Source organism: Mauremys reevesii, linkage group 13 (genome assembly GCF_016161935.1).
Source record: "Mauremys reevesii isolate NIE-2019 linkage group 13, ASM1616193v1, whole genome shotgun sequence".
Lineage (NCBI taxonomy): Eukaryota > Metazoa > Chordata > Testudines > Geoemydidae > Mauremys > Mauremys reevesii.
Genome location: NC_052635.1, coordinates 25224896 through 25252046, shown reverse-complemented (window position 1 = coordinate 25252046; position 27151 = coordinate 25224896). Strand labels below are relative to the sequence as shown.

General features: G+C 54.2%; 1 protein-coding gene across 14 annotated transcripts in view; it reads left to right on the top strand.

The window, feature by feature from the left end:
• Positions 1-27151, top strand: part of EPB41L1 (erythrocyte membrane protein band 4.1 like 1) — a 150984-nt gene that overhangs the window by 102246 nt on the left and 21587 nt on the right. For 8 of the 14 annotated variants that reach the window (XM_039498012.1, XM_039498017.1, XM_039498011.1 and 5 more), the window contains 12 exons: positions 3358-3462; positions 3580-3622; positions 5989-6064; positions 6660-6878; positions 7123-7210; positions 8884-9036; positions 9668-9765; positions 13366-13541; positions 15254-15408; positions 17461-17496; positions 19603-19794; positions 21992-22090. In XM_039498012.1, the coding sequence (XP_039353946.1) occupies positions 3358-3462; positions 3580-3622; positions 5989-6064; positions 6660-6878; positions 7123-7210; positions 8884-9036; positions 9668-9765; positions 13366-13541; positions 15254-15408; positions 17461-17496; positions 19603-19794; positions 21992-22090 (1440 nt within the window). The remainder of the gene's footprint in view (positions 1-3357; positions 3463-3579; positions 3623-5988; positions 6065-6659; positions 6879-7122; positions 7211-8883; positions 9037-9667; positions 9766-13365; positions 13542-15253; positions 15409-17460; positions 17497-19602; positions 19795-21991; positions 22091-27151) is intronic. The other 6 variants (XM_039498022.1, XM_039498021.1, XM_039498025.1 and 3 more) reach the window with 3 other exon arrangements.

Genomic DNA, 27151 nt, shown 5'->3' with positions numbered 1-27151 from the left:
GGACCGGCTTCCCCGGCGGTGATTTAAAGGGCCCAGGGCTCCAGCCTCCGTGGGGTGGCGGCAGGGCTCCCCTGGTGATTTAAAGGGGCCGGAGCTCCGTGGCGGCCAGAGCCCTGGGCCCTTTAATTTGCTCCTGAGCCCCGGGGCTCCCAGCCGCCTCTGCAGCTGGTAGCTCTGGGGTGATTTAAAGGCCTTGGGGCTCCCAGCCAGAGCCGGAGCCCCAGAGCCTTTAAATATTGAAAGACCCCGCCTCTTCTGGTTGAGGCCACGCCCCCACCCAGGACTCTGGCATACCAGTAAGTCCTTTAAGTTACTTTCACTCCTGGGACAAAGCCATAGGCGCCATCTTTCTTAGATGCTGGAGGGTGCTCAACCCCTGCTCTGCTCCAGGCCCTTTTGAAATAAATGAAAATTTGTCACTGAAGTTTATGAAACAAAATGAAAAATGTCAATTGGGGGGGAAAAATCATCATTTTGATTTGAACTGAAATGACAAATTTTCAAATGTTTTTATTTTTGTCCCCCCTCCATGTCCCCCTCCTGTGGAAAAAGGGGATAATAAGAAGAAAAGGAGAGGGGGAAACTTGCCAAATCTGTACAGTGATTTTTTTTTCATTTTAAATCAGATCAAAACAGCATCTGCTGCTGTTTGGAGCTGTCCCTAGCAACATAAATTGTGGCATAAAACTGAGTGGTTTTTTGCTGCCCTCCTTGCTCCTCACCTGTTTGGGACAGCAGTCATGAAATTGACCCTTCTTGTTAATGTCATTCAGCTGCTGCTCCACAAGGCTCTGAGCAGCAGCAGAGGCACTGGAGCTGCCTGTCTTCAGACTCAGGAAGATGGCACTTAATTGCGTTACACTCTGTGTCTGGAAGGTTGTCTAAGAGCCATGAGGGCTGGAAATGTATAAAAACTGAGATTCTGCAGAAATTGTATCCTCAGTGTCCCTCGCTCATCTGGGAGGCTGTGACTGAATATTTTGAACCCTGGTGCTGGTGGTCTAGAAGCTCAGCAGACAGAGAAGACATCAGTTTGTGTTTAGGTCATGGGTCTCAGAGGTCTCTATTGCATAAATTAATGTCAGAACCATGGCCTTGAGTTTTCCATAGATGAATGGGAATATTAAAGCCTGTGGCTGGGACTGAGTAGGTGAAGGAATCCGAGTCCGCTTTGTTCCATTGATCTCAACGCTCCAGCAGCCCCATGCTTTAACTGTCATTTTTAATAACTGCGTTTTTATTTACTGCAGAAATACTGATTCTCACAAAGCAATAAATAGAATGGATCATTATAGCAACTGAAATAATCTCTCAAAGCAGGAGAGATGAGCTTTTCCGAGCCCTGACACAGCACATGGATTTCGTCACCCTTCCCGGGTGACTCTGATTAATATTTACCCAACAACAGACACAAGCGTGTGCCCACAAATATCTGCATCATACCAGATACATAAGCCATGTCTTGCTGTTTCCTTATCAGAATACTACTCCTGTATGTAGCTTAGGAAACTGTAGTCTCCTGGTATGTTACTGCCCTTTGTTTCCGCTACTGTTTTGTTTATAGCAGAAGCTGTTGGTGGTGAACTCTGCTCTTACGAGATTCCATTCACAGTGGAGTCAAGTTAAAGTCCTAGATTGTTGCAATCTTTTGTGCTGTGCAAATGGTAATTTTGGCTAGTGAGGAACCTCTGCTCAGAGAAAAGCCCTTTGGGGAAAAAAGAAATTGCTTTATTAAAAGGGGGCTTGTGCTGTATTTATGGTTTCTTTCTCTCCCCTTTTCATCCCTCCCTCCCTTCCCCTCCTCCCCCCTGTATGTATATTTTTGCCTTAGTTGTGCATTCTAGACAATAGTTATATCCTTTAAAAACAAGCAGGGATCAAACCCATAAATCCAACACCCTTTCCTGAACAAATTCTGCTCTGCAGTACTCCTATATCAAAAAAGATATAGGAAGACACAGAAGGGCTCCAGAGATGGGAGACTGAACCTATTAGAGGCATAAAAAGATTTCTTTATCAGGAGAGATTGAAAAGATTGGGACTTTTATTTAGAATCAAGGTGAAAAAGGGGGTACATGATAAAGGTATATAAAAGAATGGACGGTCTAGAGAAGGGAGATCAGGTGCCCCAATTATCCAGTCTCATATTACAGGGACAAAGAACCACTCAGTGAAATTGAAGGATGACTCATGTAAAGCTGATCAACAGAAATTATTCTTCTATCCACATAATTAGCCTGTGGAACTCTCTGCCACAAGATAGCAAGAGGCCAAATGCTTGGTAGGATTGAGATGAGGATGGAACATTTAACTGAATAATGAGAACACCCACTATTACATTAGACAGGATAAATATAGGAATATAAGCGGTATAAACCTTCCTGCTTCAAGGCATTATTAACCAGCCGCTAACTGTCTGGGTCAGGAAGGAACTACCCCTGCAGGCAGGCTATTGCAGAATTGCCCACTGTGATGTTTCCTGCACATTCCTCTCGGGTATCTGGTACTGGGCAAAGACAGGCTCCTGGGCTTGCTGGACCACTGCTCAGATCCAGTATAGCAGCTACTCTGCACCTGTGTTGCTTTAAAGTGGGAGGTGTGCCAGCAGTTGGGTAGGTCTCCATCACCCAGATCCTGGCTACATCCCACATTGGAGTGGTAAACACATACACTGCCCTGTAATGTGGTGCTAGGGCTCTTCTGTGCGCCCGCCCTACTTACCGGTGTGAAAACTCTGCACCAAGCTGCCGAAACTGGTTGTTGCAGGATCAGTTCATCGAATGAATCTGTCCCATGAATATATAGGAGATGGTGCCGGCTCTCTGGGGATAGGGGATTAGGGAGCTGGGACAGGAATGTCCTGGAGGGAAACCCTAGGGGAGGCTGAGTGCAGGGAGGGAGCTTAGGCTGAGTTTTGTGCTGTTATTGTTTCAGGGTCCCCAGGAAAGCCAAAGCCCAGGAAGAGCGGAGAGTGGGTGCAGGGAGTTGGATACTGACTCAGGATATCCCAGGGGACAGTCTGGAAGGCACATTGTCCTTCTGGGCCAGGGGGAGCATGCCCACAGCCACACCCTCGATGGAGCCATTGCCTTCCCCTTCTCCCCAGCCCTCCCTGTCCCCTTTGGGGTGACACTCGTGCCCACAGGGGCACTCCCAGTGCTGAGCCCAGGCAGGCACGGGCTGTGATTAAGCTTGGTCGCTGGGAGGGGAAAGCAAGGGGCAGACACTTCCTGCGTCCCCCGGGTCCTGCTTTTGCCTGTGTTCTGATGGGCAGCTGCAGCATGACTGGCCTGGGAAAGGGGCGGGGGGGGGGGGGAACCTGGCTCCAACTCCCCTGCCCGGCTGTGTCTCCTGCAGAAACATGCCCGGGGCCAGGTGCTCTTCGACATGGTGTGTGAGCACCTCAACCTCCTGGAGAAGGATTACTTCGGCCTGACGTTCTGCGACTCTGACAGCCAGAAGGTAAGGCTGGGACACCCAGCCCTTGGCTGGGCCGGTTTGATGCCCCCCTCCCCAGCCCCACCCCGCCCTCCAGGCCGCAGCTGTGACCCCTGGTTGTGCTATTTCTTGTTGTTTCAGAACTGGCTGGACCCTTCCAAGGAAATCAAAAAGCAGATCCGCAGTAAGTCACCCAGTGTGTGTGCTGGGGGTGCCATCCCCCCATGTGGTAGGCCCAGGGCCGGATTAACAATATGTGGGCCTGACGCCAAACATATTTGTGGGCCCCCATAGGGGCAATGGAGCATGGCGCAGGGAGGTCCGTCCCCAGAGCAAGGGGCCAGCCAGGGGCAATGGGGCATGGCAGGCGCGGCCCCGCCCAGCCCAGCCCGAGGGCACTATTTACAAACTGGCAGTTGCCAGACGCACAGTGGCCCGCCCAGCCCTGTGCTGCCAACATGCCCCTTCCCCTTGGGGGTTGGCCTATGCCACGCCACACAGCCCCCCTCCACCCAAAACCCCATAGGTTCCGACTCCGTGGGTGCTCCAGGGCTGGAGCACCCACAGAAAAAAAAATAGTGTGTGCTCAGCCCCGCTGATCAGATTCTCCCCCCGTCCCCAGCGCCTCCCGCCTGCCACTGATCAGCTGTTCAGCAGTGGGCAGGAGGCGCTGTGGGGGAGGGGAGGAGAAGGGGCAGGAAGAGGTGGGGGCACTCTGGGCAGGGTGTGGAATGGGGCAGGAAGAGGTGGGTGGCAGGGCCTTGGGGGAAAGGGTGGAGTGGGGATGGGGCTTGGGACAGAGCTTGGGTCAAGCACCCGTGGGGAAATCAGAAATTCAGCACCTCTGCAACACCCTCCCCCTGACTCCCTATGGCCAGAGCTGCCCCCCCCCCCCGGATCCCCCCACAAATGCAGAGAACCCTGCAGGATGAGACAAGCAAGTGGTGGGCGGGAGGAAGCCACCAAGCGGAGCAGGTCGGGGCCCCTTCTGAGCATGGGCCCGGCTCCCTGGTGCCACTGGCGCCATTGTAAACCCAGCTGCTGCTCTGAGTTGTTACCTCCCCATTCTGCTTACCCCGGTGGGAACTCCGTCCCCTTGGTGCAGCCCACGGGGGGCAAGAGAAGCAAGGGGAAAGGTGGAATAAGAGCCTGATTCGCAGAGATGCCAAGTGCCTGGAGTTCTCCCGGAGGCGGATGTGAGCTGCAGATGCTGCTCAACTCCTCTGAAAACTGGGCCACTGGCATCCGGTCAGGGACAGCTGGGGAATGCATGGCTGGTGCTGTGTGCACCACTGGCAGAAGGGGCAGACTGGCATCCAGAGCAGGGCTCCAGTAGCCGATGGACCACACGTGCCACCGTTCCTGTGGAGGACCTTTCTTATGGCAACTGGCTGGATGGTTTTGCTGCTCCTTCGTCCTGCAGCTGGGCATCTCTGTGGAGCTCGGCGAGCCCCGTTCTCCCCTCACTCACACCATTGTCAGTCAGGAGCCGCTCCCTGAAGTCACTGGGTGGTCCTGACGTGAAACCGTTGTGAGATGGAGAATCAGACCTCGTGTCCGCATCTCTTGCGACTGTGTCGGGGCGATGCCCCTTGGCTTGGGAGAGGGTGCAGTGAATGAAGGGGGTGATGTCTGCTCCCTCTGCTGAGGGGGTGTGGCTGCCTTCTGCTGCTGAGGTGTGCAGGCCCTGGGGCTCCTTGGCGGCGGGATTCCCAGCTACCATAAAGTGCCCACGAGTCATTAGAATTACCCACAGTGGGATGGGGAGCTGCAGAGCCTCCCTAGCTGGTGGGGATCCCCATCCTTATCCACAGCAGTGACCCTGCCCAGCATCCAACGCAGGTGCCTTAGGATCCACCCAGCTGCCAACGGACGTCCTTGTGACAGTCCCTGCTCCCTTGGAGAATGGGTGGGGAGGGGCTGGATCGACGTGACACCCAGAGGGGGCTCTGGTTCTGCCCCGCTGGGCCATTAGGAGAACCTGGGCTGGTCGGGAGTAGGTTCCCAGGCTGACAAGGCAGGGTGGGGGCTGGTCAGCTGGAGGAGGAGCAGGAGATCCTGGACTGGCTGAGAGTCGGGGGTGGCAAAGCAGGCCAGCAGGCTGATTAGCTGGGCTGGGCAGTGGCTTGCAGAGACGTTGTGCCCTCACCAATGGTGGACCTCAGGGAACGTTGCTGGGAAATGCGGGGCTTGTTGCTGTGGCTACAGGAAGAGGTGGCGTCCCTGCATGGCAGAGGATGGGCAGATCTCATCTGGGCCAGTGATGCTCTCAGCTGGACAGACGGTGGTAGGGTTTGCAGGAAGCACAGTCTGCAGATCCCCTGAGCAACCCATAGTTGGCGGGTGAATCTCTCTGAGTGCTTGGGTAGCAACCCCAGGGGAATTGCCTCGTCCTTCTGCCTGCCCCAGGGGCCCTGGGCGTTGGGAAGGGGTGGGACATAGGCACGGGCTCCCTACACTGAGCCCAGCCTGGGAGGCGGGTGCCCTTGGGGAGGACGTGTCCTAGGCACATGGGGAACATGCTCCCCCTTATCCTTTCTCTCTTCCTAGGTGGCCCCTGGAACTTTGCCTTCACTGTTAAATTCTACCCACCCGACCCTGCCCAACTCACAGAGGACATCACAAGGTGAGGGGCCATGGGGCACTGGGTACGCTGCCCCGCCCCAGGGCTCTTCCTCCCCTCCCTGACAGCCAGCGGCACGATGGATGGGACCGTGTGTGTGTTAACAGCCACCTGTGTGTAGGACTTGGCCACCTGTGTGTGTTGGCTGGGTCAGGGAGGGGACTGGCCCAGTGTGTAGTGTGGCGGAGTGCAGGAGGTGTGCATGCGCGGGCAGGGTGTGACTGTGTTCCTCTGGGTGTGTTATGGGAGGGTCTGACCTAGGTCTGAGGCCATGGGCAATGGGGTCCATCCTGGGTATGGGGCGGAGCGTCCATCCCTGGCAGAGGGCGAGGGAGTCCGGCCTGAGTACATGGACATTAGGCAGGGGGCTCATCCTGAGTGTGGGGCGGGGGGTTGCTCCTGGTCACGGGGGCACAGTGTCGGCTTTAATTGTTGGCTGTGTGCCCCATATACATGTACCCTACCCCAGTGACCATCTCCCTGTGACGGGTGGACCCCTGTGCCATTCAGAATCTGCCTGGCCCCTCGGAGAGCTCACCAGGGCATTTCCCTTTGTCCTCACCCCCATCTCACCAGCCGCCCGTCCTTTCCCCTCCAGATACTACCTGTGTCTGCAGCTGCGGGCTGACATCATCACGGGCCGGCTGCCGTGCTCCTTCGTCACGCACGCCCTGCTGGGCTCCTACGCTGTGCAGGCCGAGCTGGGAGACTACGACGCTGAGGAGCATGTCGGCAACTACGTCAGCGAGCTGCACTTCGCACCCAACCAGACCAGGGAGCTGGAGGAGCGCATCATGGAGCTGCACAAGACCTACAGGTTGGGCTCCCCACCAGCTCGGCCATTCCTCCCTTGTGGGCAGGGATCCAAACGGCAGCACCCTGCCAGGTGCTGGGAGGGAGCCCGGTGCTGGCCTGGGTTCCCTGTTAATAGCATCCCAGTGCTCATCTCCTGAGCAATTCCTCCTGACCAGACCCCCGAACCTCCCCACGCCTGCAGGCTGCAGCTGGCAGCAGTGGGGTGGTTCTAATCAGCCTCTCTTTGCACCTCATCTCCTTCCCAGGGGCATGACGCCGGGCGAAGCGGAGATCCACTTCTTGGAGAATGCCAAGAAGCTCTCAATGTACGGAGTCGACCTGCACCATGCCAAGGTACTGAGCCCCCGGAGTCAGGGCACAGGAGCACAGGAGACCTCTCTGCGCTTCTCCTCAGAGCTCCTCGCTCCTCTGCCTCGCTCCTTTTCTCTCCCTGTCTCACACGCACTCTGGGTATATCTATGCTGCAGTCAGGAGGTGTGATTGCAGCGGATGCAGACAGATCCAAGCTAGCGCTGGTCTAGCTAGCCCCACCCTCCCAGGAATCTCCATACACACCTGAGCAGCCAGCCTGTGCTGCTGCCCATGCTGCCAAGGCTTCACCGCTGTTGTTACTGGAGCTAGCTTTGATCTAGGTAGCGTGAGGTATGCCTAGATGTGTGGCAGTCCCACTCCCGATTGCAATGGGGACGTCCCTCTGTCCCTCATTTCCTCTCTCTGTCTCTCCCCTGCCGACCCTTGTCCCTTGCGGATGTCTCTGGACAACATGATGTCCCTGTGCCCCCAGCGCCAAGGATCCCAGTGGTTTTCCATTCTCAGGAGATGACGGCACTGAGAAGTTTGCTGTTTGTCTCATCCAAGCCGGGACAAGCAGAACTAGAGTCCCTGGTGCACTCTCGTGGGGCCTCTCTGCCCTGTCATCCAGGACTGGAGTGCATCTAGGAGACGCTGTCAGTCCCGAAGCGTGACCCATCCGCCAGGGCCTGCGCTCACTCGCTGCCCGCCCTGATCCTCTGAGCCAGCAGCACAGAGCAAGCTGGCCAGTTTGGGGATGCTGTTTATTGCAGCGCACGCTACAGGCAGCAGCTGGCAGGCCAGTCCCATGTCAAGCCGCTAGGCCTGTCCAAGAGCGAGGCGGGGAAGCGTCTGCCTGCTCACAAGAACACAACAGGCCAGGGGCAGCATGGTCGTTTTCACCCAGGGCAACGTGTTTGTATCCAACCCAGGCTGGTAATGGCCGATAGTGGTTACCAGCCTATAAAATGGAGTGGGTGGGTCTCAGTCCAGTTCAAAGGGGAAGGAGCTGTGGCAGGCATACCAGAAGACGAAGGAGCCCAACCTCCAGCCTGGGGCTGCCCCCCAAGACCTGCCCCTATTGTGGCCAGCTTGATGCCATCTGAGCCAGGATCCCACCTCCACCCTGAGAATGACTGTGGACACCTCGTATAGACAAGGCCTTGGGCTCCTTAGTGATTTAGGTGCTTCTGAAAACCTCACCCGGTCAGTAAGTTGTAGATAGGGCCCCATTATGCTGGCTGAGCTGCTGAGGGCATGGTCCTGTCTCTCCACCCCAGAGGTTGCCCTGGAGCTCAAAGCCATGAGAAGATGGAATTGCCCTTTTAAGGGCGGGAAACCCCCACAAAAGAGCACAGGTGTCTCGCAGCTGTGAACGGCAGCCAGAGTGTTTCTCCAAACCTCCTGCCCCATCCTGAGTGGGAACATCCCCCTCCCACCAGCTTCTCCCCATTGGCATCTCCAGCAAGGGACCTGGGTACCATGTGATGTGTGGCAGCAGCCCAGTGGCACTGCCTGCTCTGGCGGGAATGCAGTTGCGGCATTTTACAGTTGGCTGCAGATATAAATTAACAGCCAGACTATGGCCCCTGGCCTGGTGCAGGCTCTGACCACCCTGCTAGACCCCACTGCCAAGCGGTAGCTGGAGGGCTATTTTCTGGCCAAACACTAACCCTCCTACCTTGTCCTTAACCCTCCTCTCTGGCTTCCATCAGGACTCAGAAGGCATCGACATCATGCTGGGCGTCTGTGCCAACGGCCTGCTGATCTACAGAGACAGGCTGAGGATAAACCGCTTTGCCTGGCCCAAGATCCTCAAGATTTCCTACAAGAGGAGCAACTTCTACATCAAAATCCGCCCCGGCGAGGTGGGTGTCTCTTACGAGAGCCCGTCTCTTGGGAGTGCGGGCGCATGGGGCAGAGTCCATCCTTACCTCCTGGGCGGATGTCAGGAAGTCTGTTCTCTCCCCAGGGTGCATGTGTGCTGGAAAGGTCCATTGTTATTGCATCGCACAAGGGCTGGGAGGCCCCCAAATTCATTTCAGCAGGGAACAAACCAAACCCACTGTCTCATCTGTTATTTCCAGTGGGGCAGAAAGGGGGGAAGGGTCTGAAAAAGGGAGCAAAAGTGGGATTATCCCGGCCCCCAAAGGAAATGGAACATTTTGACATTTCTTTTCCTTACGGGAGAGAATTCCCTTCCCACCCAAAAGCCGGTTAGTGCCAACGAAAACGTGATCACCCACAAAGGCCATCCCGCTGCCGTGTGAGCTCTGACCCTGCCCTGCCGCCAGCCAAGTCCTGACAGAATAGCCACTGCAGCCTGGGCCCCAGAGCATGCTGGGAGGGGTTTATAGAGATACCTGCTCTGTCATTCTCCTGTTGGGACCTTGGCTAGGAGGCTGTCGCCAGCCCGAGCTGTCCCCCAGGGCTGCGGGCTGAGGCAGCTCCCAAGCAAGAATCCTGGCTGTAACACAAGTCTGTCTCCTGTGCTTCCAGTACGAACAGTTTGAGAGCACCATTGGCTTCAAGCTGCCCAACCACCGCTCTGCCAAGAGGCTCTGGAAGGTCTGCATTGAGCACCACACCTTCTTCAGGTGAGGAGGAAGGTCCCTGTAAAGACATGCCAAGGACAGGGCAGGGCTCGCAGAGAGGAGGCTGGGTGTGCTGTCTGTCCCTGCCCTCCTTGTGCTTTTCACTGGGGGAGACGTTCTTCATTAATGCCCCACGGGGGATCCATGGGGGGGGAGGGCAGGGGTCTGTCTCCTTAGTGCTCCCCCTCAGCTGCCTTTGCCCTATTGATACCCCTCTCCTCTCTGCCCCATGTGGGGAGGGGTTGTCTCTGGGCCTCCCAACGCGCTCTCCCTGGCCTGCTTCCATGGCCTTCCCTACCTGATATCCCTGGGAGCTGCCCCACTACACAAACTGCACTCTGGCTGGGCTTTGCCCAACCAAACCGTGGCATATTCCAGCCGAACCCAATCAGGGAGAGCCCTGTGCCCTGCAGAGCTGGGTCCCAATTGCCCTGCTTCGTACAAGGGGAATCCAAGCAGACTGCTGTGAGGAACACACTGTGACCATAACGCTGCCATCACTGAGAGTTTTGGAGCAAGAAAAGCCACCTGGAGATGAGTATCTCCATTCCAGCTCTGTGGGGACCTGACCTTCTGCATTGCCTGATGTGTGGTGGTCTTGTTTAGCTACCTATATTCTATCACCACAGCAGCTCTATGCAGTTGGGAAGCATCCGCACCTCTAGTTCATAGATGGGGAAACCAGGGCACACATGGAGGTAGTGACCTGACCAATGTCACGCATTGAGTCTCTAACAGCAGCGGGAATGGAACCCTGATGTCCTGAATTGCAGTCTGGTCCCCTGCCCACAAGGCCATCTTTCCCTTGCATTAATGGAGAAATTTCCCAGATCTAGTTGTGGTAGAGTTCCTCCTCTCCTCTAGTAGGTCAGTGTCTTCCCTTGGATGAAACCCACAGTGGATCAACTCCTCCTATGTCTGATTAGGAGTCCTTCCTTCTTTATCCCTCCTCACCATAGGACCCTCCTCTGATCTGATGCTGCTTGATTGTATGTTCCTCAATCCTCCAGTCTCACCTCTCAGTTCTTAGTTCTTAGTTGTCTCTGCTCTGGCTCTCCAGCTCCACACTTCCTTCCTCTCCCTCCTTCTCTTCCTGTGAGGAGTGCTCCTTTTTCTTTTATACCAGGATTAGCCTGCTGATTGGCTTGGCTGCAGGTGCTCCAATCTCCTCTGCTCTCTCTCTCTCCTTGCCTTTCTTGGCCCCAGTGCTTTGATTGGTGCTTTGCCTGGCCTGGAGCAACTTTTTTGGTGGTATGGGTAGGATTTGTTTAGTGGGGCTAACATATACCCCCCTCTCCTCAGTCCCTGTAGCCATCCGGCCTTGCTCCATCACATAATATATAAAAGAGTCTGTTGATGGGCTTAGTTTCTCCATGGCAGTAAGTTGCATCCTGTGCTGGTTGGGACAGCTGCATCCAGGCCAGGTATTTGCTGTTTCCTCTGCTCTGCCATGGCAATGCTTTCACTCACTCTGGAGTCTTCTGATTTTTTACATGCCAGCCTGTGCAGGGCTGGTGCTCTGCATGGTTTCCAGAGCTCAAATTCTAAACAGAGACAACGCATCCTACAGACTGCTCTTTGCAACCATCGTGTGTAAGGTCCAGGCCTCATTGCAGGAGTTTTGCCATTGGCTTCAGCGGGGCCAGGATTCCTCAACCTCTGCCCCCCGCAAGCCTTCTAGCTCCAAGCTAGTAACTGCAGGGTCCCTGCAGGTGGCTGCACTGAAGACTGAGGCCTTGCTTTTCAAAAGGCCACCAATTTTGAAGGCCCAACTTGAGACCCATGGGGCCTGATTTTCAGAGCAGCTGCAGATCAAGCTGGGGTCAGTGATTCTCGGCACCTCTAATAACCAGGCTCTAGGGGCCAGATTTACAGCTCTTCACTGCGTTTGCACCTGAGGTTGTGAGTACAAAAATTATGGGCCCCAGTCAATTTCACTTGGGCATGCCCGTCCCTGATTGTGCCTGCAAATCAGGTGTTGGCAGAGAAAGCGCACCCACAGGAACCCCGAGGCCTGGTCAAACCTGGCCCCAGGGCTCTCAAGTTGGGCTCCCAGAATTCATGGCCACTCTTGACCCCTGATACTTGCACAGACAGTGTAGGGAGGAGTTCGCTTGCAGGATGGCACGTGGATTAGGGAAGAGAGCCCACGTCTTGAGATCCCAGTGCTGGATTTCCCAGGTCTCATGCTGCACAGATCTCTGCTTTTATCTCCATCTGACATGCTTTCAGAGCTGACAAGCCGGCGTTTAATACATCAAGACACACGGCGCCATCCTTCGCCCTGCTACATTCCCCATTCCAGCCCTCAAGAGGCCAGCACAGCAGCTTTAGAGCTTTGCTTATTTAGATGGACCCAAAAAAAAAAAATGCCCCCACACAGCACATGGTCTCCGCACTGCTCTGGATTGCTTCTAGTAGAAACAGTTCTGTTCACTGGCAGTTCCGGGAGGAAAAAGATTAATTTGGGGTCAAACTGAAAATGAATTTTTCCCAAATTTTAGGCTAATTGGAAAAAAACCCAAACCGTTTGAGGCGAAGGAACTATTCTGTTCCCCCTGCACTGGAATGTTTGGTTCAGTTTTGAGCATTTTTTAACATTTTAAAAAACTTTTCCTAAATAATATGAAAGGAAATTTCTAAACGAAAAGTTGGAAGAAAAATATGGAAATGTGTTGATTTTTTCCCCCCAGAATTTTTCCTTTGTTTTTGTTTCGACGTGAAGGACCTAACAAAAGCAACACCAATTCGCAAAATGTTTGTGTCACCGAAAAGATGTCCCCCAGCTGTAGTCCCTGTATCTCCCCTACCCACTGCTGCCCCCCACCCATACAGAGTAGTACCCCTCATTTATACCCACCTGCCTCCCACGTTATCATCTGATTTAGTCACATGCCTTTTCGGCTCTCGCTCCCCTCCGCCATCCAGTCCTTCACCTTCTACATCTGGAGGATTCTGTGCACCTTCAGGTCTTTAAACCACAAGTTGAGGACTTCAGTAGCTCAGACATAGGTCAGGGGTTTGTTACAGGAGTGGGTGGGTGAGGTTCTGTGGCCTGCATTGTGCAGGAGGTCAGACTAGAAGATCATAATGATCCCTTCTGACCTTAAAGTCTATGATCCTGAAGTCACTGAGATGTGAGGTGAGGCCGTTTGCACCTTCACCATTCAGGAGACGTAGAGTGGACAGGAACAGCCAGTGAGATGGAGGCAAAGAGACCAGCGAGGAGGGAGAGGGCTGGAGAGTTCTGCTAACAGGACAGCACTGTTCCTGGAAGCAGGGTTAAGAGCCCAGGTGTTGGGGGAAGAGTGGCTCTTTATTTGAGCTCCACCCACAACCATAGTTTCCATCCATGCCTCCAGGGTAGCTGGATGTTTCTGCTGAAATGATCTGCAGTGGAACAATGAAGTGACCATCATTAGTATTCAGAGTGAACACCCCCCCTGCATTGACAATGTTTGGCGATGCCTCTTGGCTTTTTCCTGGTTGTGCCCCCCACTGACTGCCAGTCTCTATGTTGATCGGTTCCTGCCCCCCTGCCCCATGTGTGAATGGAGCTGGCCTGCCAGTGACACTCTGCTTTCCTCCCCACTCCATCTGCAGGCTGGTGTCCCCAGAGCCACCCCCAAAGGGCTTCCTGGTGATGGGCTCTAAGTTCCGCTACAGCGGGCGGACGCAGGCCCAGACCCGCCAGGCCAGTGCCCTGATCGACCGGCCCGCGCCCTTCTTCGAGCGCTCCTCCAGCAAACGGTACACCATGTCTCGCAGCCTCGATGGAGGTACGCCCCAAATTGGGGAGGGGGAGGGAGATTGGTTCACTGGTGGGAGCCGGGAGGACAGGCCTAGACACTAAGGGGCCGTGTGGGCAAGGGGCGGCTGGGCTCTGGCACTGCAAGCTCACAGCTTCCTGCTGCTGCTGCTGTCGTCGACTCTTGGGCATCAGGGGGTTAACTCTCAGAAAGCTGGGAGATTGGTACTGGCCAGGCACAGCATGCAAACGTAACCCCCACCGATCTGCCAGTTCTCCCAATCCTGACCTGTGGCCCCTCCCCCAGCAATGCCAGTTCTCCCCAATTCTGAGCCGCAGCCCCTCCCCCAGCTCTGCCTGAGCACGCCAACTCCCTCCCCCTTATTATTCCAGCTCGTCCCCAGCCAGCAAGTCCCAGAGGCTGTTTAGTGCCTGTTCAACAGAGGGCACCAGGAATTCCTTAGCTAAAGCTCATGGCTGGAGAATGAACTCAAGGTCTGAAAAAGGCCTTTTCCTCCTCAGACTAGTCCGATTCCTGAGCACCCCTCCCAGTGTTCAGCTGGCTTGGGGTATTGCATGCGTGGGGAATGGCCCCTGTGGGTCTTGGAAAGGTTCCTCTCCCAGCCTGCAGAAGGTGACCTGCCAACAAGCAGTGGGGAAAGCCATCTTTGCAGGGGAACCTGCTGACCAGGGATTTATCCACGGAGCTGTTTCCAGCGGACATTGCTTCTTCCAGGGATGATAGGCACAGACCTGAGCTATCAAAAGCTGATGCGCTTTTAGGCAGCGTGTGGAGAGGCATCGCAACATGGAGCAGGCTCTGGGTTGACCACACCTGAGTGATTGCATCCAGGCCGGGCACGCTGCTACCGGCGAGATACTGACACACCGGAAAGAGATCAGGGAAGGAAAAGCAGTATGATCGGGGAGCTGGAGGGACTGGACTCAAGGGGAAGAATAAATAAGATAAATGGGCCGGATTCACCTCTGCCCTGCCCCTTGGTCAGTTACTCCAGTGCAGACTGGATGTAAAACCCTCCTGCTCTGATTTGGGAGCACCCACTTTGTACTCATTTCACAGGGGTGTAAGTGACGACACGAGGTGCAAGTGTAGCAGACTCGCGTCCAATTTGCCTGACTCTGCTTGGGCTCAGATTTTTAATAGTATAATACGGCATTGCTCTGCTCAGTGTTGCTACGCGTAACTCATTCAGGTGCCTCAGTTCTGCTGACTTTCAGCGAGACCTAGCCGAAGTCAGCTAGGCGTGGCAGCAGCGAGCGGAGCAGTGCCAAAATAGCTTTCAAAAGTGGGCCCTGCAGCCTTGCCTCGACTAGGGGGAAAGGTGGTTTGTTCAGCTGAGTGCGCTCAGCTCGCTTGCAGACCTCACTTGGTGAGTTAAGCTAGCCCCATTAGGGTCTAGGCAAGGCCTGCGGAGAGGTGTGAGAATGGGCACCAGTGAAGAGTCTATATCTCAAGGAGGGAGAGGAATGGGAGGGGAAATGTAGGCTGCACATCAGGGCAGTATCCCTGCCATGGAGGGCTGTGGAATTGTCTCCCAAGGGAAGGGTGGAAGCCTTGCCTGGGACGTTTAAGGCGAGGCTGGTCATAACCCTAGGAGAATATCTGTAAGGACTAGGCCTGCGCTGGCTGTGACTGGGGGAGGGGTGGGTCTAGCTGGGCCCGTCTCGTCCTCTTCCCTCTCTGACTCCTGTGATTGGTGCATTCCCCTCTGCACCCTGTAGAGTTCTCGCGCCCGGCCTCCGTCAGCGAGAACCACGACGGAGGGGCGGAGCCCGAGAGGCGGGACGAGGACAGCGAGTACGGCGGGTGGCGACGCTCCGAGGCGGAGGATGAGGTTGAGGAAGTGACGACCCCAACGAAAATCAAGGAGCTGAAGGTACAGGACCCGCTGGGTGAAGACCGTGAGGGTGTCGGGAGCTGGTTTGGAGGAGTGCCCTCTATATGGATTGGCCAGGGCAACCCACAGCCTGCACCTGGAGAGAGAAGGAGCCCAGGATGCTAGAGAGGAGGGGCTGTCTCCCACAATCTGTGTCTGCCACACAGCGGTGCCCTTCCTTGCTGGGAGATGCCAACACCTCCCTGCAAGGCTCTGGTGCTGACACTGGCCTGAGATACCTGCTCCTGATCCTCTGCACTCCAAGGTATGGGCTTGCCCGTCTTTGTCAGAGAGGAGGACTCTCCTCCTTTCCTTGCCCAGCGGCACGGGGAGCCTCATGCCTTTGTTAATCCACCTTGGGCTCACCCATGAGATGTCTGCCATACAGCTGGCCAGGGAGGGCTTTCTCAACGGGATTCCCTGGGGGTCTCACAGGGAATCTGCCAGGGCTGGCACTGCTTGACTCCTTGGTGGCAGCAGGGAAGGACACCCATCCCTAGGTATGTCCACAGCAGTTCTGCTGGCCTCATGGCTGCACTGCTCAAGCTGGGCCAGGGAACAGCTCCTATTCTGATGTACCTGGAGAGCATGGCACACCTTTCAGCTGCCTTTGGGGAGAGGCAGAGCATTTTGGAGTTGGCCACTGTCTGAGCAGAGAACTGTCTAGGTCAGGGAACGGCAGCTACACTCTGAGCTCCCCGCCTGGCCCACGCAGGAACGGTAGCCCTGACCAAGGAATGGAGCACTGTCTGCTCTCTCAATCCTCCTCCCCTCCCCACACAGACACTCGCACTGCACACGCAGGCACTCACGCTGCATACACGGATGTGGGCACACGCACTACACATGCAGACACACTGCATACGCAGGAACAGGCAGGCACTCTCACTGCACACGCAGGCATGCTCACCACACGCACAGACACACACACTGCATATGCAGGCACACGCAGGCACGCTACTGCACACGCGGGCACATGCACTACACACGCAGACACTCACATTGCATAAGCAGGCACGCTCATCACACACGCAGGCACTCACACTGCATATGCAGGCATGCTTACCGCACACGCAGACACTTGCACTGCACACACAGACATCCCCAGAAACGGCTGTTGACACCAGATACTCACCTACAAAAACACCTGCTGTCACAGACACACACACACACTGGAGTATGCTATCCTAGTGATACCAGTTGGGTCTTAGGAGAGGCATCCAGGCCTGTGGCCTCTCCTCTCTATCTCTACTTATTAGGGGCCAGGCCCTCAGCACCCCGAACAGGGAGATGGGTTTTCTGAAGTTCCACATCAGTTTGTGACTAGAAATCTAGTGGCATCAGCGGGGCACTGCTGTGGGGAAGCTTACACTGCAGGAGTCCTGCTGGCATTGCTAGGGCACCGCTGTGGGGAAACTCACGCTGCAGGAGTCCCGGCTGGCACTGCTAGGGCACTGCTGTGGGGAAACTCACGCTGCAGGAGTCCTGCTGGCACTGCTAGGGCACCGCTGTGGGGAAGTTCATGCTGTAGGAGTCCCGGCTGGCACTGCTAGGGCAGCGCTGTGGGGAAGCTCACACTGCAGGAGTCCTGCTGGCACTGCTAGGGCAGCGCTGTGAGGAAGCTCACACTGCAGGAGTCCTGGCTGGAAGTGCTAGGGCACCGCTGTGGGGAAGCTCACACTGCAGGAGTCCTGCTGGCACTGCTAGGGCACCGCTGTGGGGAAGCTCACACTGCAGGAGTCCCGGCTGGCACTGCTAGGGCACTGCTGTGGGGAAGCTCACACTGCAGGAGTCCTGCTGGCACTGCTAGGGCAGCGCTGTGGGGAAGCTCACACTGCAGGAGTCCTGCTGGCACTGCTAGGGCACCGCTGTGGGGAAGCTCACACTGCAGGAGTCCCAGCTGGCACTGCTAGGGCACCGCTGTGGGGAAGCTCATGTTGCTGATTTTGCCCCGGCATTGCCCAGGGTCCTGTGTTAAACTGAACTGTGATGTATGTGACAACTTCCCTTGTCTGACTGTGCCGGTTCCTTTCACCCTCTCTTTGCTGCCAGCCGGAGCAGGAAACCACCCCCAGGCACAAGCAGGAGGTATTCTCTCTCTGGAGCATCTTACTGCCCATTGTGTTGTCCATCTCCTTTAAAACAACAAGCACCCCATCCCTTCCCCCCCTACTGTGTGTTACCCTATTTACTGGAATACAAGATGCACCCAAGCGTCTCTGGGGAGCCTCCCGCTCCGGAGAACTGTCAGATAAACCTAGTAGCCAAGCATATGGCCGCTTTCCCCCAAAGCACAAGCAGCATCTTCTATCCCACTAAGTAAGGCAGCTCTCCTCGCCTCGTGTGTGTGAGCAAGAGCCCTCCCATGGCGCTACAGCCGAGTCACCATGCCATTGGGATGTCCTGGCTACTGCGCTCTTCACTGACACCTCTACGTCTTGTCCTCGTGTCTCTTCTGTGTCCAACCCTCTCCTGCGGGCTCCGGCTCCCTCTAACGGAGCAGAACGAGACTCACATCCCCCAGCCCCATGACTTCCAGTTCGCAGCGTTATCTCCATGCCAGCCCGGCTCAGAACTCCATGTGACGGCTCCTACCTAGGCTCGGTAATTCCATTGGTGAGGCGTGGGGTGGCATGGAGAGATGCTGCCCCACGGTTAGGTGTTATTTCAGATACAAACCCTGGTGCCAACTGAGCCGTTCCTAGGGTTCCTCTCCTAGCGAGAGCTTTGGCCTGCTGAGTTCCAGGACCAGCTCCAGCACTGGCCTTGGGGAAGTCACTTAAGATCTTTCTGTGTCTGTTTCACCAGTCGGTTAATAGGGAGCATGAGGGCTAGTGCATAATGCTCTTGGAAGATGGGCCTTGCTAGGGAGGGTTATTGCATGGTTCAGTGTCAGTTCAGAACCAGGCTGCTATTGCCTAGTCTTCACTAGAGGTCTGTGAGGGTAATTAACCCTTGGAACAATTTACATCGGGATTTGGGGGGTTTTCCCAAAGAGATGCTCTAGCTAAAATCCCTGCTGTTGCATCCAGCACAAGGCCAAGCCCCTTTGGTGAGCAATCCGCTGGTCAGCCCCGCTCCTGTGGGTGCCCAGTCCTGTTCCCTCCATAGTGTGTCTCATCCCTCATTCCTTTCTGCATGTGCCATTCTCCATCGCTGTCATGTGCACTCCAGTAACACCTTGTGCTAGTGATCGGCGAACCTCAGAACGGCCGGTTCTAGGATGCAGATAACATTTTGGATTCTTATCTTAAACTTCTCTGAGCCCCTTGGGTCTGCAAAATTGGCTGGACTTCTCATGAGAAGGGCCTTTCTCAGGCCTCTTGGCTCCCGCAGTCCTGCACAGGACCCAGAAATGGACGGGCTGCTATAGGAACTCAAAATAAAAGCAGGGAAGAAGTTTATCTGAACCTTTTTGAACCTCCAAACAGGTTTGATTCGGGGCAAAAATTGGGGTTGGTGGTTCTTTTTGAATGGGTTCGCCCATCCCTAGTGCAGAACTAGGGGGTCTCACAACCCTCACAATGTTATGGAAAGGATTGGGTCTGCTATAGAGATAGGGCCTGAATCAGTGTGTGGACCTGAACACCCCGAATCGTTATCTTTATAATGGGCCAAACCCAAACCTCTAGACGCCGTAGCACTCGGGGGAGGCCCAAATCCAGGTCTGGACCAATCACCAGAATCCAGTTCCAGGGAAGCCTTATGGAAAGTCCAGTAGAACATTTTCAACTGGTTCCAGCTGGCAACTCTGTGCAATCGATTGGAACAGATCTGGCCTACTGGCTTCAGGGGTGTTGGGGCATGATGACCCTCAAGCAGAAATTCACAGAGGCCAGTGAAACTTAGTAGAGACTAGATATGACTGGAATGGAGGTGATTCCCCTTTGAGTCCCACCGTTCTACTATTACTGAGAATCATCTAGGATCAGCCTCACCCTGGCCTGACATTTGGATCCCAGGGAGCTGGGCTTTAGGATGGGAAAGGGGAACATTGATCAGTACCAGGAAGTATGTGTAAGTTCTGCTGGTCACTTTCAGCTCTTCCTTGGAGCTGTCCTGGTCTGCGGGGTGATTCCTGGCACATTCGGTTCTTGAGATCCCAAATTCAGCCTCAGCATGAAGCAGGCCCTCCCTTCCCCGCAGCGATCCGATCTCTGCCTTGCTAGTTACCCTCCCATCTCCCTCCCAAAGTTTTTAGACAAACCAGAAGACGTTTTGCTAAAGCACCAGGCCAGCATCAATGAGCTGAAGAGGACGCTGAAGGAGCCCAACAGCAAGCTGGTTCACAGGGACCGGGACAGGAGGCTGCCTTCATCACCAGCCTCTTCCTCACCCAAGAATGAGGATGAGACGCCAAAGGGGACCCCGGAGAAGGCCAGTGAGGTTCGTTCTGTCCTGTCTTGTGAAGGGGTTTTTCTGTTGATTTGTGTCTGTGGTTTGGTGGGAGGTGCCCCGGGGTTCCTGTGCTCTGTGCTACCCAGGAAAGAGTTCAGTGGAATCTGAGTAAAGGGTGTGCATATGGCAGCTGCCTGGGGTTAGCCTCCGGATTGGACCTCTTCCCTAGCCTTTGGCACTGCTTACCCCCAGGCACCACAGGAAGTGCCATGCCCAGGGATCTGAGTGAGGACTAAGCCCAACCTCCATCGCATGCAGGGATTGGCCAACATGGCTCCATTGCTCTAGCCAGGGGAGCAGGTTGTGTAGCCCACCCCGTGGCTGGAGCCAGTGCTCCTATCATTGGGTGTCTTGCCTCTTCCTTCCTATCATGATGGCTTCTCTGCTTGCTTCGGGGTTGCCTACTGAGGAGTCAAGCCTGAGGACTCTCCCTGGCCGATCTCCCCGTGCATGCAGTATGGAGGGAAGAGAGCCCATAATGCTGGCTGAGCTGTCTCTGGTGCCAGCACACAGCTCTGTGCTAGATGCTGCATATGTCCTCCATGCGTGACATGGAGCTGAGAAGTGGGTCCACTGGGCTCTGGGCTCACTGAGGTAGGCGGGGGAGAGGCTGGCTGCTTCTGGCTGATGTTGAGGGTTCCCAGTCCTCACTGCTCCAGAAGTGCTGGGAGTAGGGTGTGGTAGGCCTCACAGGCGCTCTGCTTGCCAGTTGATGCTCCGTTCTGTCTGCAGGGTAGCTTGGCAGATGGCTCGGCAGTGCTGGGATCTTGTACACAGCCCCTTGCGACGTTAGGGGAACGGGGCAGCAGATACCGCGGCATGTTGAGCTAACCCCCACTGGGGCTGTGACCCAGAGATGAGGAAGGGCAGGTGAAATCAGTGAGCATTGTGCTCTGCTAGACAATGGCTTGGACATTCACCTGTGGAGAAGCAGCTTGAGGTGGTTTGGGAGCAGGAGACTGACTGTTTCAACTAAGACAGGGGTGAAAAGCCGCAGCAGGCGCCTGGGCTTTGCTGGTAAAGGGCGCCACCTGCCGTTAGCTTTGAGCATTGACTCCCTCAATTCCTGGCTGAGGACAGAAGACCTGAGCAGCATCTAAATGACAAGGCCCTCTCTCTGTCCCCCTCCCTGCCCCAGCTGCAGGGCCAGCTTTATCTTGGATTGGCTGCCAGATTTGTGCTTTGTCTGTACAGGGCCATGCACACCTGTGGAGCTGTATCAGTGCTGCTCATAGCCATAATGGTCCCCAGCCCTTTGACCTGGAGACGAGGAAGGCTTTCTCTGAGCAAGTAGCCTGGGCAAGCCTCATACTGCAGTTGCCCAGGCTAAGGAGGTTTTATGGCCTGAGATCTCTCTGATGTGGGCTCCTTGTACCGAGTGCTGATCTCTGGCTGATCCTGTCACTGGGGCGTGTGGGGGCAGGTTTTTTCACCTAGTGGGGGTGGCTCAGCAATGAGGGTGGCTGAGAGGAAGGGGGCAATAAGCTGGCAACCTTGCCAGCCTAGGGAACTATCAGCCATACCCAGTCGTTAGGCCTTGCCTCCAAACCACCACTAACAGAAAGCAAAACTTCCAAGTGGGGCCTTCTACCCACAGCTTCTACCTGATATCTCCATTCCTTGGGGGGTACCACAGAAGCCTGGCTTCTCCTACAGCCCCCCTCTCCCAGCAGCTTCCTGCAGCTCTTTAAGGGAAACCCCATTCCCTTCTCAGCTGGATCGGAGGAGTGCTGCCTAGCCTCAGGCTTCTGGCCCTCAGAGGGGCAGGCACCCTGGTCCATTGTACCTGTCAGGGAGAGGGTTCTGGGTGAAGGTGCTTGTCACTGGTGGGAGAGTAGCTACCTGCAGATCAGCCCCTCTAGTGCTTAGCCTTGACACTGCCCGGTGGGTGCTGGGCTAGATTGCTCTGTGCCGGGCTCAGGCTGGCGGGCAGGCCGCGGGGAGCTGAGGTCAGCAGGAAGGAGTGCACAGCTCAGCAGGTCTGCAGTCACTGCCGGTAGGCGGGGATGAGATTTTTTTTAAACAAATGAATAAAGCCTGAAGCCCCAGCTGGAAAATTCATGACCCTCATCCATTCATTCATTCGTTCATTTATTCATTCGTTCTCGTTCTCTCTCTCTCTCTCTCTTCTCCCCCCTCCCCACTCCTCTGGCTGTGGGTGCTCGGGCTTCCCTTGCTGAAACAGAGGATTGAAGAGGATTCCCTAGAGGAGTTATCAGCCGAGCACGGAGCTGCCTTATCCATGGAGTCTTTCACCCAGAAAAGCCTTGCCTCTTCTCCTGAGGTTATCATCAGCCTTTCCATTTCTCTCTCTTTCCCCCACCCCTCTTTGTCTCTGTTTGTTTACTGGACAGCCATTGCCAGGCTGTCTCTGTTTGTAGCCCCTTGTGTAATCCACCTCAGGGCCCCTGGGAAGATTTCCTGCCAATGCACCAGCCAGGCATGGGCAGCCAGTCAGCTGCTAACGAGCTGCTATTCTGAGCTGGTTCTCCCATCGTAACCCAGTGCTAAGGGTATGTGTGGAGGTATAGACAAGTCCTGCACTGATCTCTGGAGCAGGGTTAGTAATCAATAGCGACCTGGCAGCCTCTTTACCTTATCTTAGAGAATACTTGCTTGGCTGCAGTGTTGGTGAGAGAAACACTGAGCACTTCTTCCATCATACCACCTAGAGCTATGGTGAGGAGGGGTAGTGCGTGAGGGGAATATTACCGTGTAATTTTCCACTAGGTGGAAGAAAACTAGGCTACAACATGGTTCCCCTAATGTGATGTTTGCTCTGTCCACACAGGGGAGAGTGAATCAGATTCTAGGTTGGGGCAGAGCCATGCTTAAACATGGTGATTTCTGCCACCTAGACAGGTCCCAAGGGGAGCTGAGAGACATGTTCTGATTAACCTACCTGGATGAGGGGGCAAGCTGTGAGGCTGTCAGAGTTTGGAGCCAGGAGAGAGAGAGGGGCGTATGGGGTCTTTGCACCCTGTTAAGATATGGTTGTGCAATGGTGAGCCTTGGGACGCTATCCCTCAACTCAGTTATCTCCTGGCAGACCTGGAAGCTTGTAACTGCTTTGGGGATTGTTTCCAAACCCTACCTCAACCTAACACAGTTGCAGCCTGCTTTGCATCCACCCACAACGTGGTTACCAATTGCCCTGCTGAGAAAGTGCACCTAGGTTAGCCCCCTCGTGGGCCAGCATGGCTGGTAAAACGTCCTATCCTCTGTGGACAACTGTGTTGGAAGAATATGTTAGGAGCCCAGTGCTTGCCAGCTCTTTCTAAATCAGATTGTTTCTAGCGCAGTTCAAGCCATAGTGAGGACCGAGCCTAAAGCAGTCTGATGTAACAAAGTGCAGTTGCAGAGGTGCCCAGAAGGACAGGACGGAAGATGCTGCAATTAAACAGGCCTGTTTTGGAGAGGAAAAGGGCTGAGTTTCTGGGGCTCTTTGATTGGACCGTCGGATGCCTCACTCCAGTTAGTTCTGCATCTGATTATCCAAACAATGCTCTGGATTTTCCCCCACCCTGCTCCCCAAATGTGTACATAATTGTGTCTGTATCCAGCAAGAGCCTTTAAGCCAAGAGTTTCCCCCACCCCTGCTCACTCAGAACAGCACACCAAGGCAGAGGTCTGTGTATAGGACTCATCACAACTGCCCACCGGAAACAGCTCCTTAAAATCCTGGCAATAGCTGTCCAGTAAACGACAGGGGCAATGCCTTCCAAAGACGCTGCTAACTGTACATGCTGAATTTGTGCAAAGCAGGTAGCTCAGTCCATGCAAGTGCAAGTGCAAGGGCTTGCATCTGCCAAAAGGATGCACTGGCAGAGAGGCAAGCACAGTCCTTTGAAAACATGGGCCTCACGTCTGGGTTTGGTGGCTGTTCAAACAATAGCTAGCTAATAGATAGCTGTTGGAACGCAGTGGGCCAGTGGCTTTTATTAGCAAAAGGACCTGATCCGCCACTGCCTTACTCCAGTTTGGCACCTTTGATTTCAGCGGCATTACCAGCATAACAGAGGAGTCGCACCATGGGGAATCAGGCCCCAAATCGTTATCGTTCAAGCGGGCTTGCAGTGAAATGGTCTGATCACCCCAGGAGAGGCTGGTAGGATCGGTATGATACAGGCTGCACAGCAGCTTCCCCCCATCTGTGGTGTGTCCCTCTGCATCCCAATGTTGTAGGAGGATTTTTTATTAAATGTGTCTGCTCTTGCTAGCTCTGTACACTCCTAGGATGGAAATGGAGCTTGGACAAAAAACCTTCGTCATAGAGTTTATTTTGAAAAAAATAAAAAACCCAACACAAGTGGGGGGGCCACAGAAGCACAGAGTGCATTTAGCACTGTCATCTTTCCCTCTGATGGTTGGAGGCATTTGGTGATTCAAAACACTCCAGTGCAGAGCTGGATTGATTTCAGGTTTTGTTTTCTATTTAATTCCAAGTGTTTATGGCTGTGAGTTGAGGGTTTGATGTATGGCTGCTGTAGCTTTGTCCTTGTGCAACCTGGGCTCTTAATGGGTAACACCGAGTTCTTTAGTTTGGAGTGTGTTTAAGAAATGGATGGAGGCTCCTGCTTACCCCCCACCCATGGCACTGCATACTGCCCCCCTCTCCTTCCCTCCATGGAGTCAAATGTCCAAGTCCACCTTGTATGCAGGTAAATCATTTGGAGCCTTCATTTTTAAGGCCAGTTGAAACTAGATTCTCTTCCTCCCACAATTCCGCCCCCCCCAGTCCCCTTTTACAGGATGTGATTCTTGGGGTTCATGCTGTTTGTAAGGAACACTTCGGGGCCCAGATGCCACTTCCTCTGTGGTGCTGGGGTCTGAGGCAATAGCCAGGCAACTAAACATGGTCTGACTGGCAAGGCTCCATCTCCAGCTAAATGGGGATGCCAGTGGGTCAGCAGAGCAACACCACGGGTTGTTTCAGGAATGAGAATGAGCCACTTGTTCTGCCCTCACTTTTCTAGAGATTCCATCAACCTAGTTTTTTTCCTCTCAGTCCAGTTGGGCCTAGGCAGATGGCAGACCACTTGAGAGGACTGAGGGGAAAAGAACAAGCAGGTCCTTTTGTGCACTGAGTTGGTGAGGTTGTGCAACCTGGTCTGACCAGATCCCTCCACTTCTCATGCCACCCTCCCAGTCACCACACAAGGGGGCCACAGAGGTACCTGACAACCTTATCTGTAGCCAGAGAAGAGCCATTGATGGTCTTCACACAGGTTGGCTCATGGGACCCATGGCTCTCCTCTGGGGTGGTTGTTTTACCTCCTTTCTGGCCAGATCTGTCTTCATTGAGGAATTCATGGTGATCAAAGCACAGCTTCAAAATCCTTCTGCCACTCATGCCAAGAGTGGCAGAACCTGCCAGTGAAAGAAGATCCCTTGTTAAAGCCACTTTGTACTTGCCAGCTCTAGTTGTCTCTCCTCTGGCTACTGGTGTCTCCTCTAACATCATGCGCTTCTCTCATAATGAGCCAGTTGAGTGACCTTCTAGCTAGTCCATGTCTGGCCCCAGCTGCCTCCTGCTACGTGGTCCAATGGAGCCTGACTTCTCTGCCTTGGACTGCCTGCAGGAGTTGCTTCCTGAAAGTCCCAACACCAGCCAGGGCAGAGGAGGGTGTGCCCAGGGGACTCGCTGAGTCAGGGCATCCTCCAGGTAGGCAGTTCTCCCAGCAAGGGCCGGCCACTGTTTAAAGCTGGCCTCCTCTGACAGAACACCCGAGGGAGAGTGCTAGTGCACAAACCATTCCCCACTTCTGGGGGCAACTCACTAGGGGTGTAACTGCCCCAATTGTTGCAAATAAAAGGGGAGAAATGCCCAAATCGCCATGGCCTTTTTGGGGGGGAGAGGGGTCCTGCCATTTATATTTATAGGTTCGGGGAGAGAGTTGGGATATTGGATGAGGGTTTTCACTGGTCATTTCAATTATCCCTGATTTTAACAGTCCTCTCTCTCCCCTCCCTCGCTCCCCTGGCAGCGCTTTCTTCCTTTCTCCTGCCTTTTTTTTCTCTCCCCTTTTTTGTTTTCTCTTCCCTTTGCCAGTTTTCTTCTCTTTTTCTTCCACTCTATCTCTTTCACTCTCTCTGCAGTTAGTATTTGGGACTTAAGTTTCCACCTTCTGCTCTGAATGACACAACGTGACTAAGTTGTACACAGTTCAACACGAACACACAGTGCTAACTCTCCCACCCCCATCAGTGCCCACCAGTACCCAGGCCCTTGGTGGATACAGTAGTTTCTGCTCATTTTAGTTCAGGTCTCTTTCCAACTCACTCTTTTCTCTATTGGAAGAGGAGCAGTGCAGCCAACTGCAAATCCTTTGATGCTGAAATTTGCAGTTTTGCGCTGCAGAAAATCAGCTTCAGGAGACACTGTCTTCTACAGCAGGCCACACTAGGGTATGCCATCTTGGCCCCAAACTACACTGTGCTGGGAATATACTGCAGTGCAATCCATATCCCAGCACGGGCTCCCTGCAGCATACTACACTGAGCCATAGCAAACCAGTTGCTGCATGAAGATGCTGCAGTTTTGATTCAGTTGCAACTCAATCCAATCTCTGTTCTGACGTGCTCAGCAAAGCAGTATTCTAGTGTCATTAGAGACTACATACCAAGTGAGAGCTTTAAATAAACACACCCTGAAGTCCTGGCTGCTCTGTGTGAATGGTACAAATCCCGTGACGTTGGAGTAGACAGTTAGCTTGACTTTCCTGTTGAAGAAAATTCCCATCCTTTTGCTGTTGCATTCCAGTGGGTTATTTTTAAGAGCAGGTTAGACAAACACCTGTCAGGGATGGTCTAGATAATACTTAGTCCTGCCATGAGTGCAGGGCACTGGACTAGATGGCCTCTCAAGGTCCCTTCCAGTTAGGGTGACCAGACAGCAAGTGTGAAAAATCGGGACAGGGGGGTTGGGGGGTAATAGGTGCCTATGTAAGGAAACACTCCAAAAATCACCCTACTTCCCGTCCTATAATTCTATGATCCTATGATTTCCCACCTTCCACCTCAGCAATGGCTGAACTCCAGCAATGCAGTGTCAATACAGCTTGTAAAGTTTTTAGCTGTCCTGTGACATGAAAAGTGTCAAACGTGGTGCCTGTATACTAATGATATTAATAATGAATCATGATCTGGCAGCCCACTCCACTGTGTAGCAACAGATCTCTGCAGCCTAGATCCACGTTCCTGCTGCAGGATGCTGCCTTTTTGCAGTATACTGTAGCTTGTTGTACTGCTTTTCTCGGTCCTTACTGCAGTGTTTGTGGCTATAACAGCTGTTGTGACCTGAATCCTTGTTTTTCTAGATTGTATTTTGTGTTGGGCCCCATTC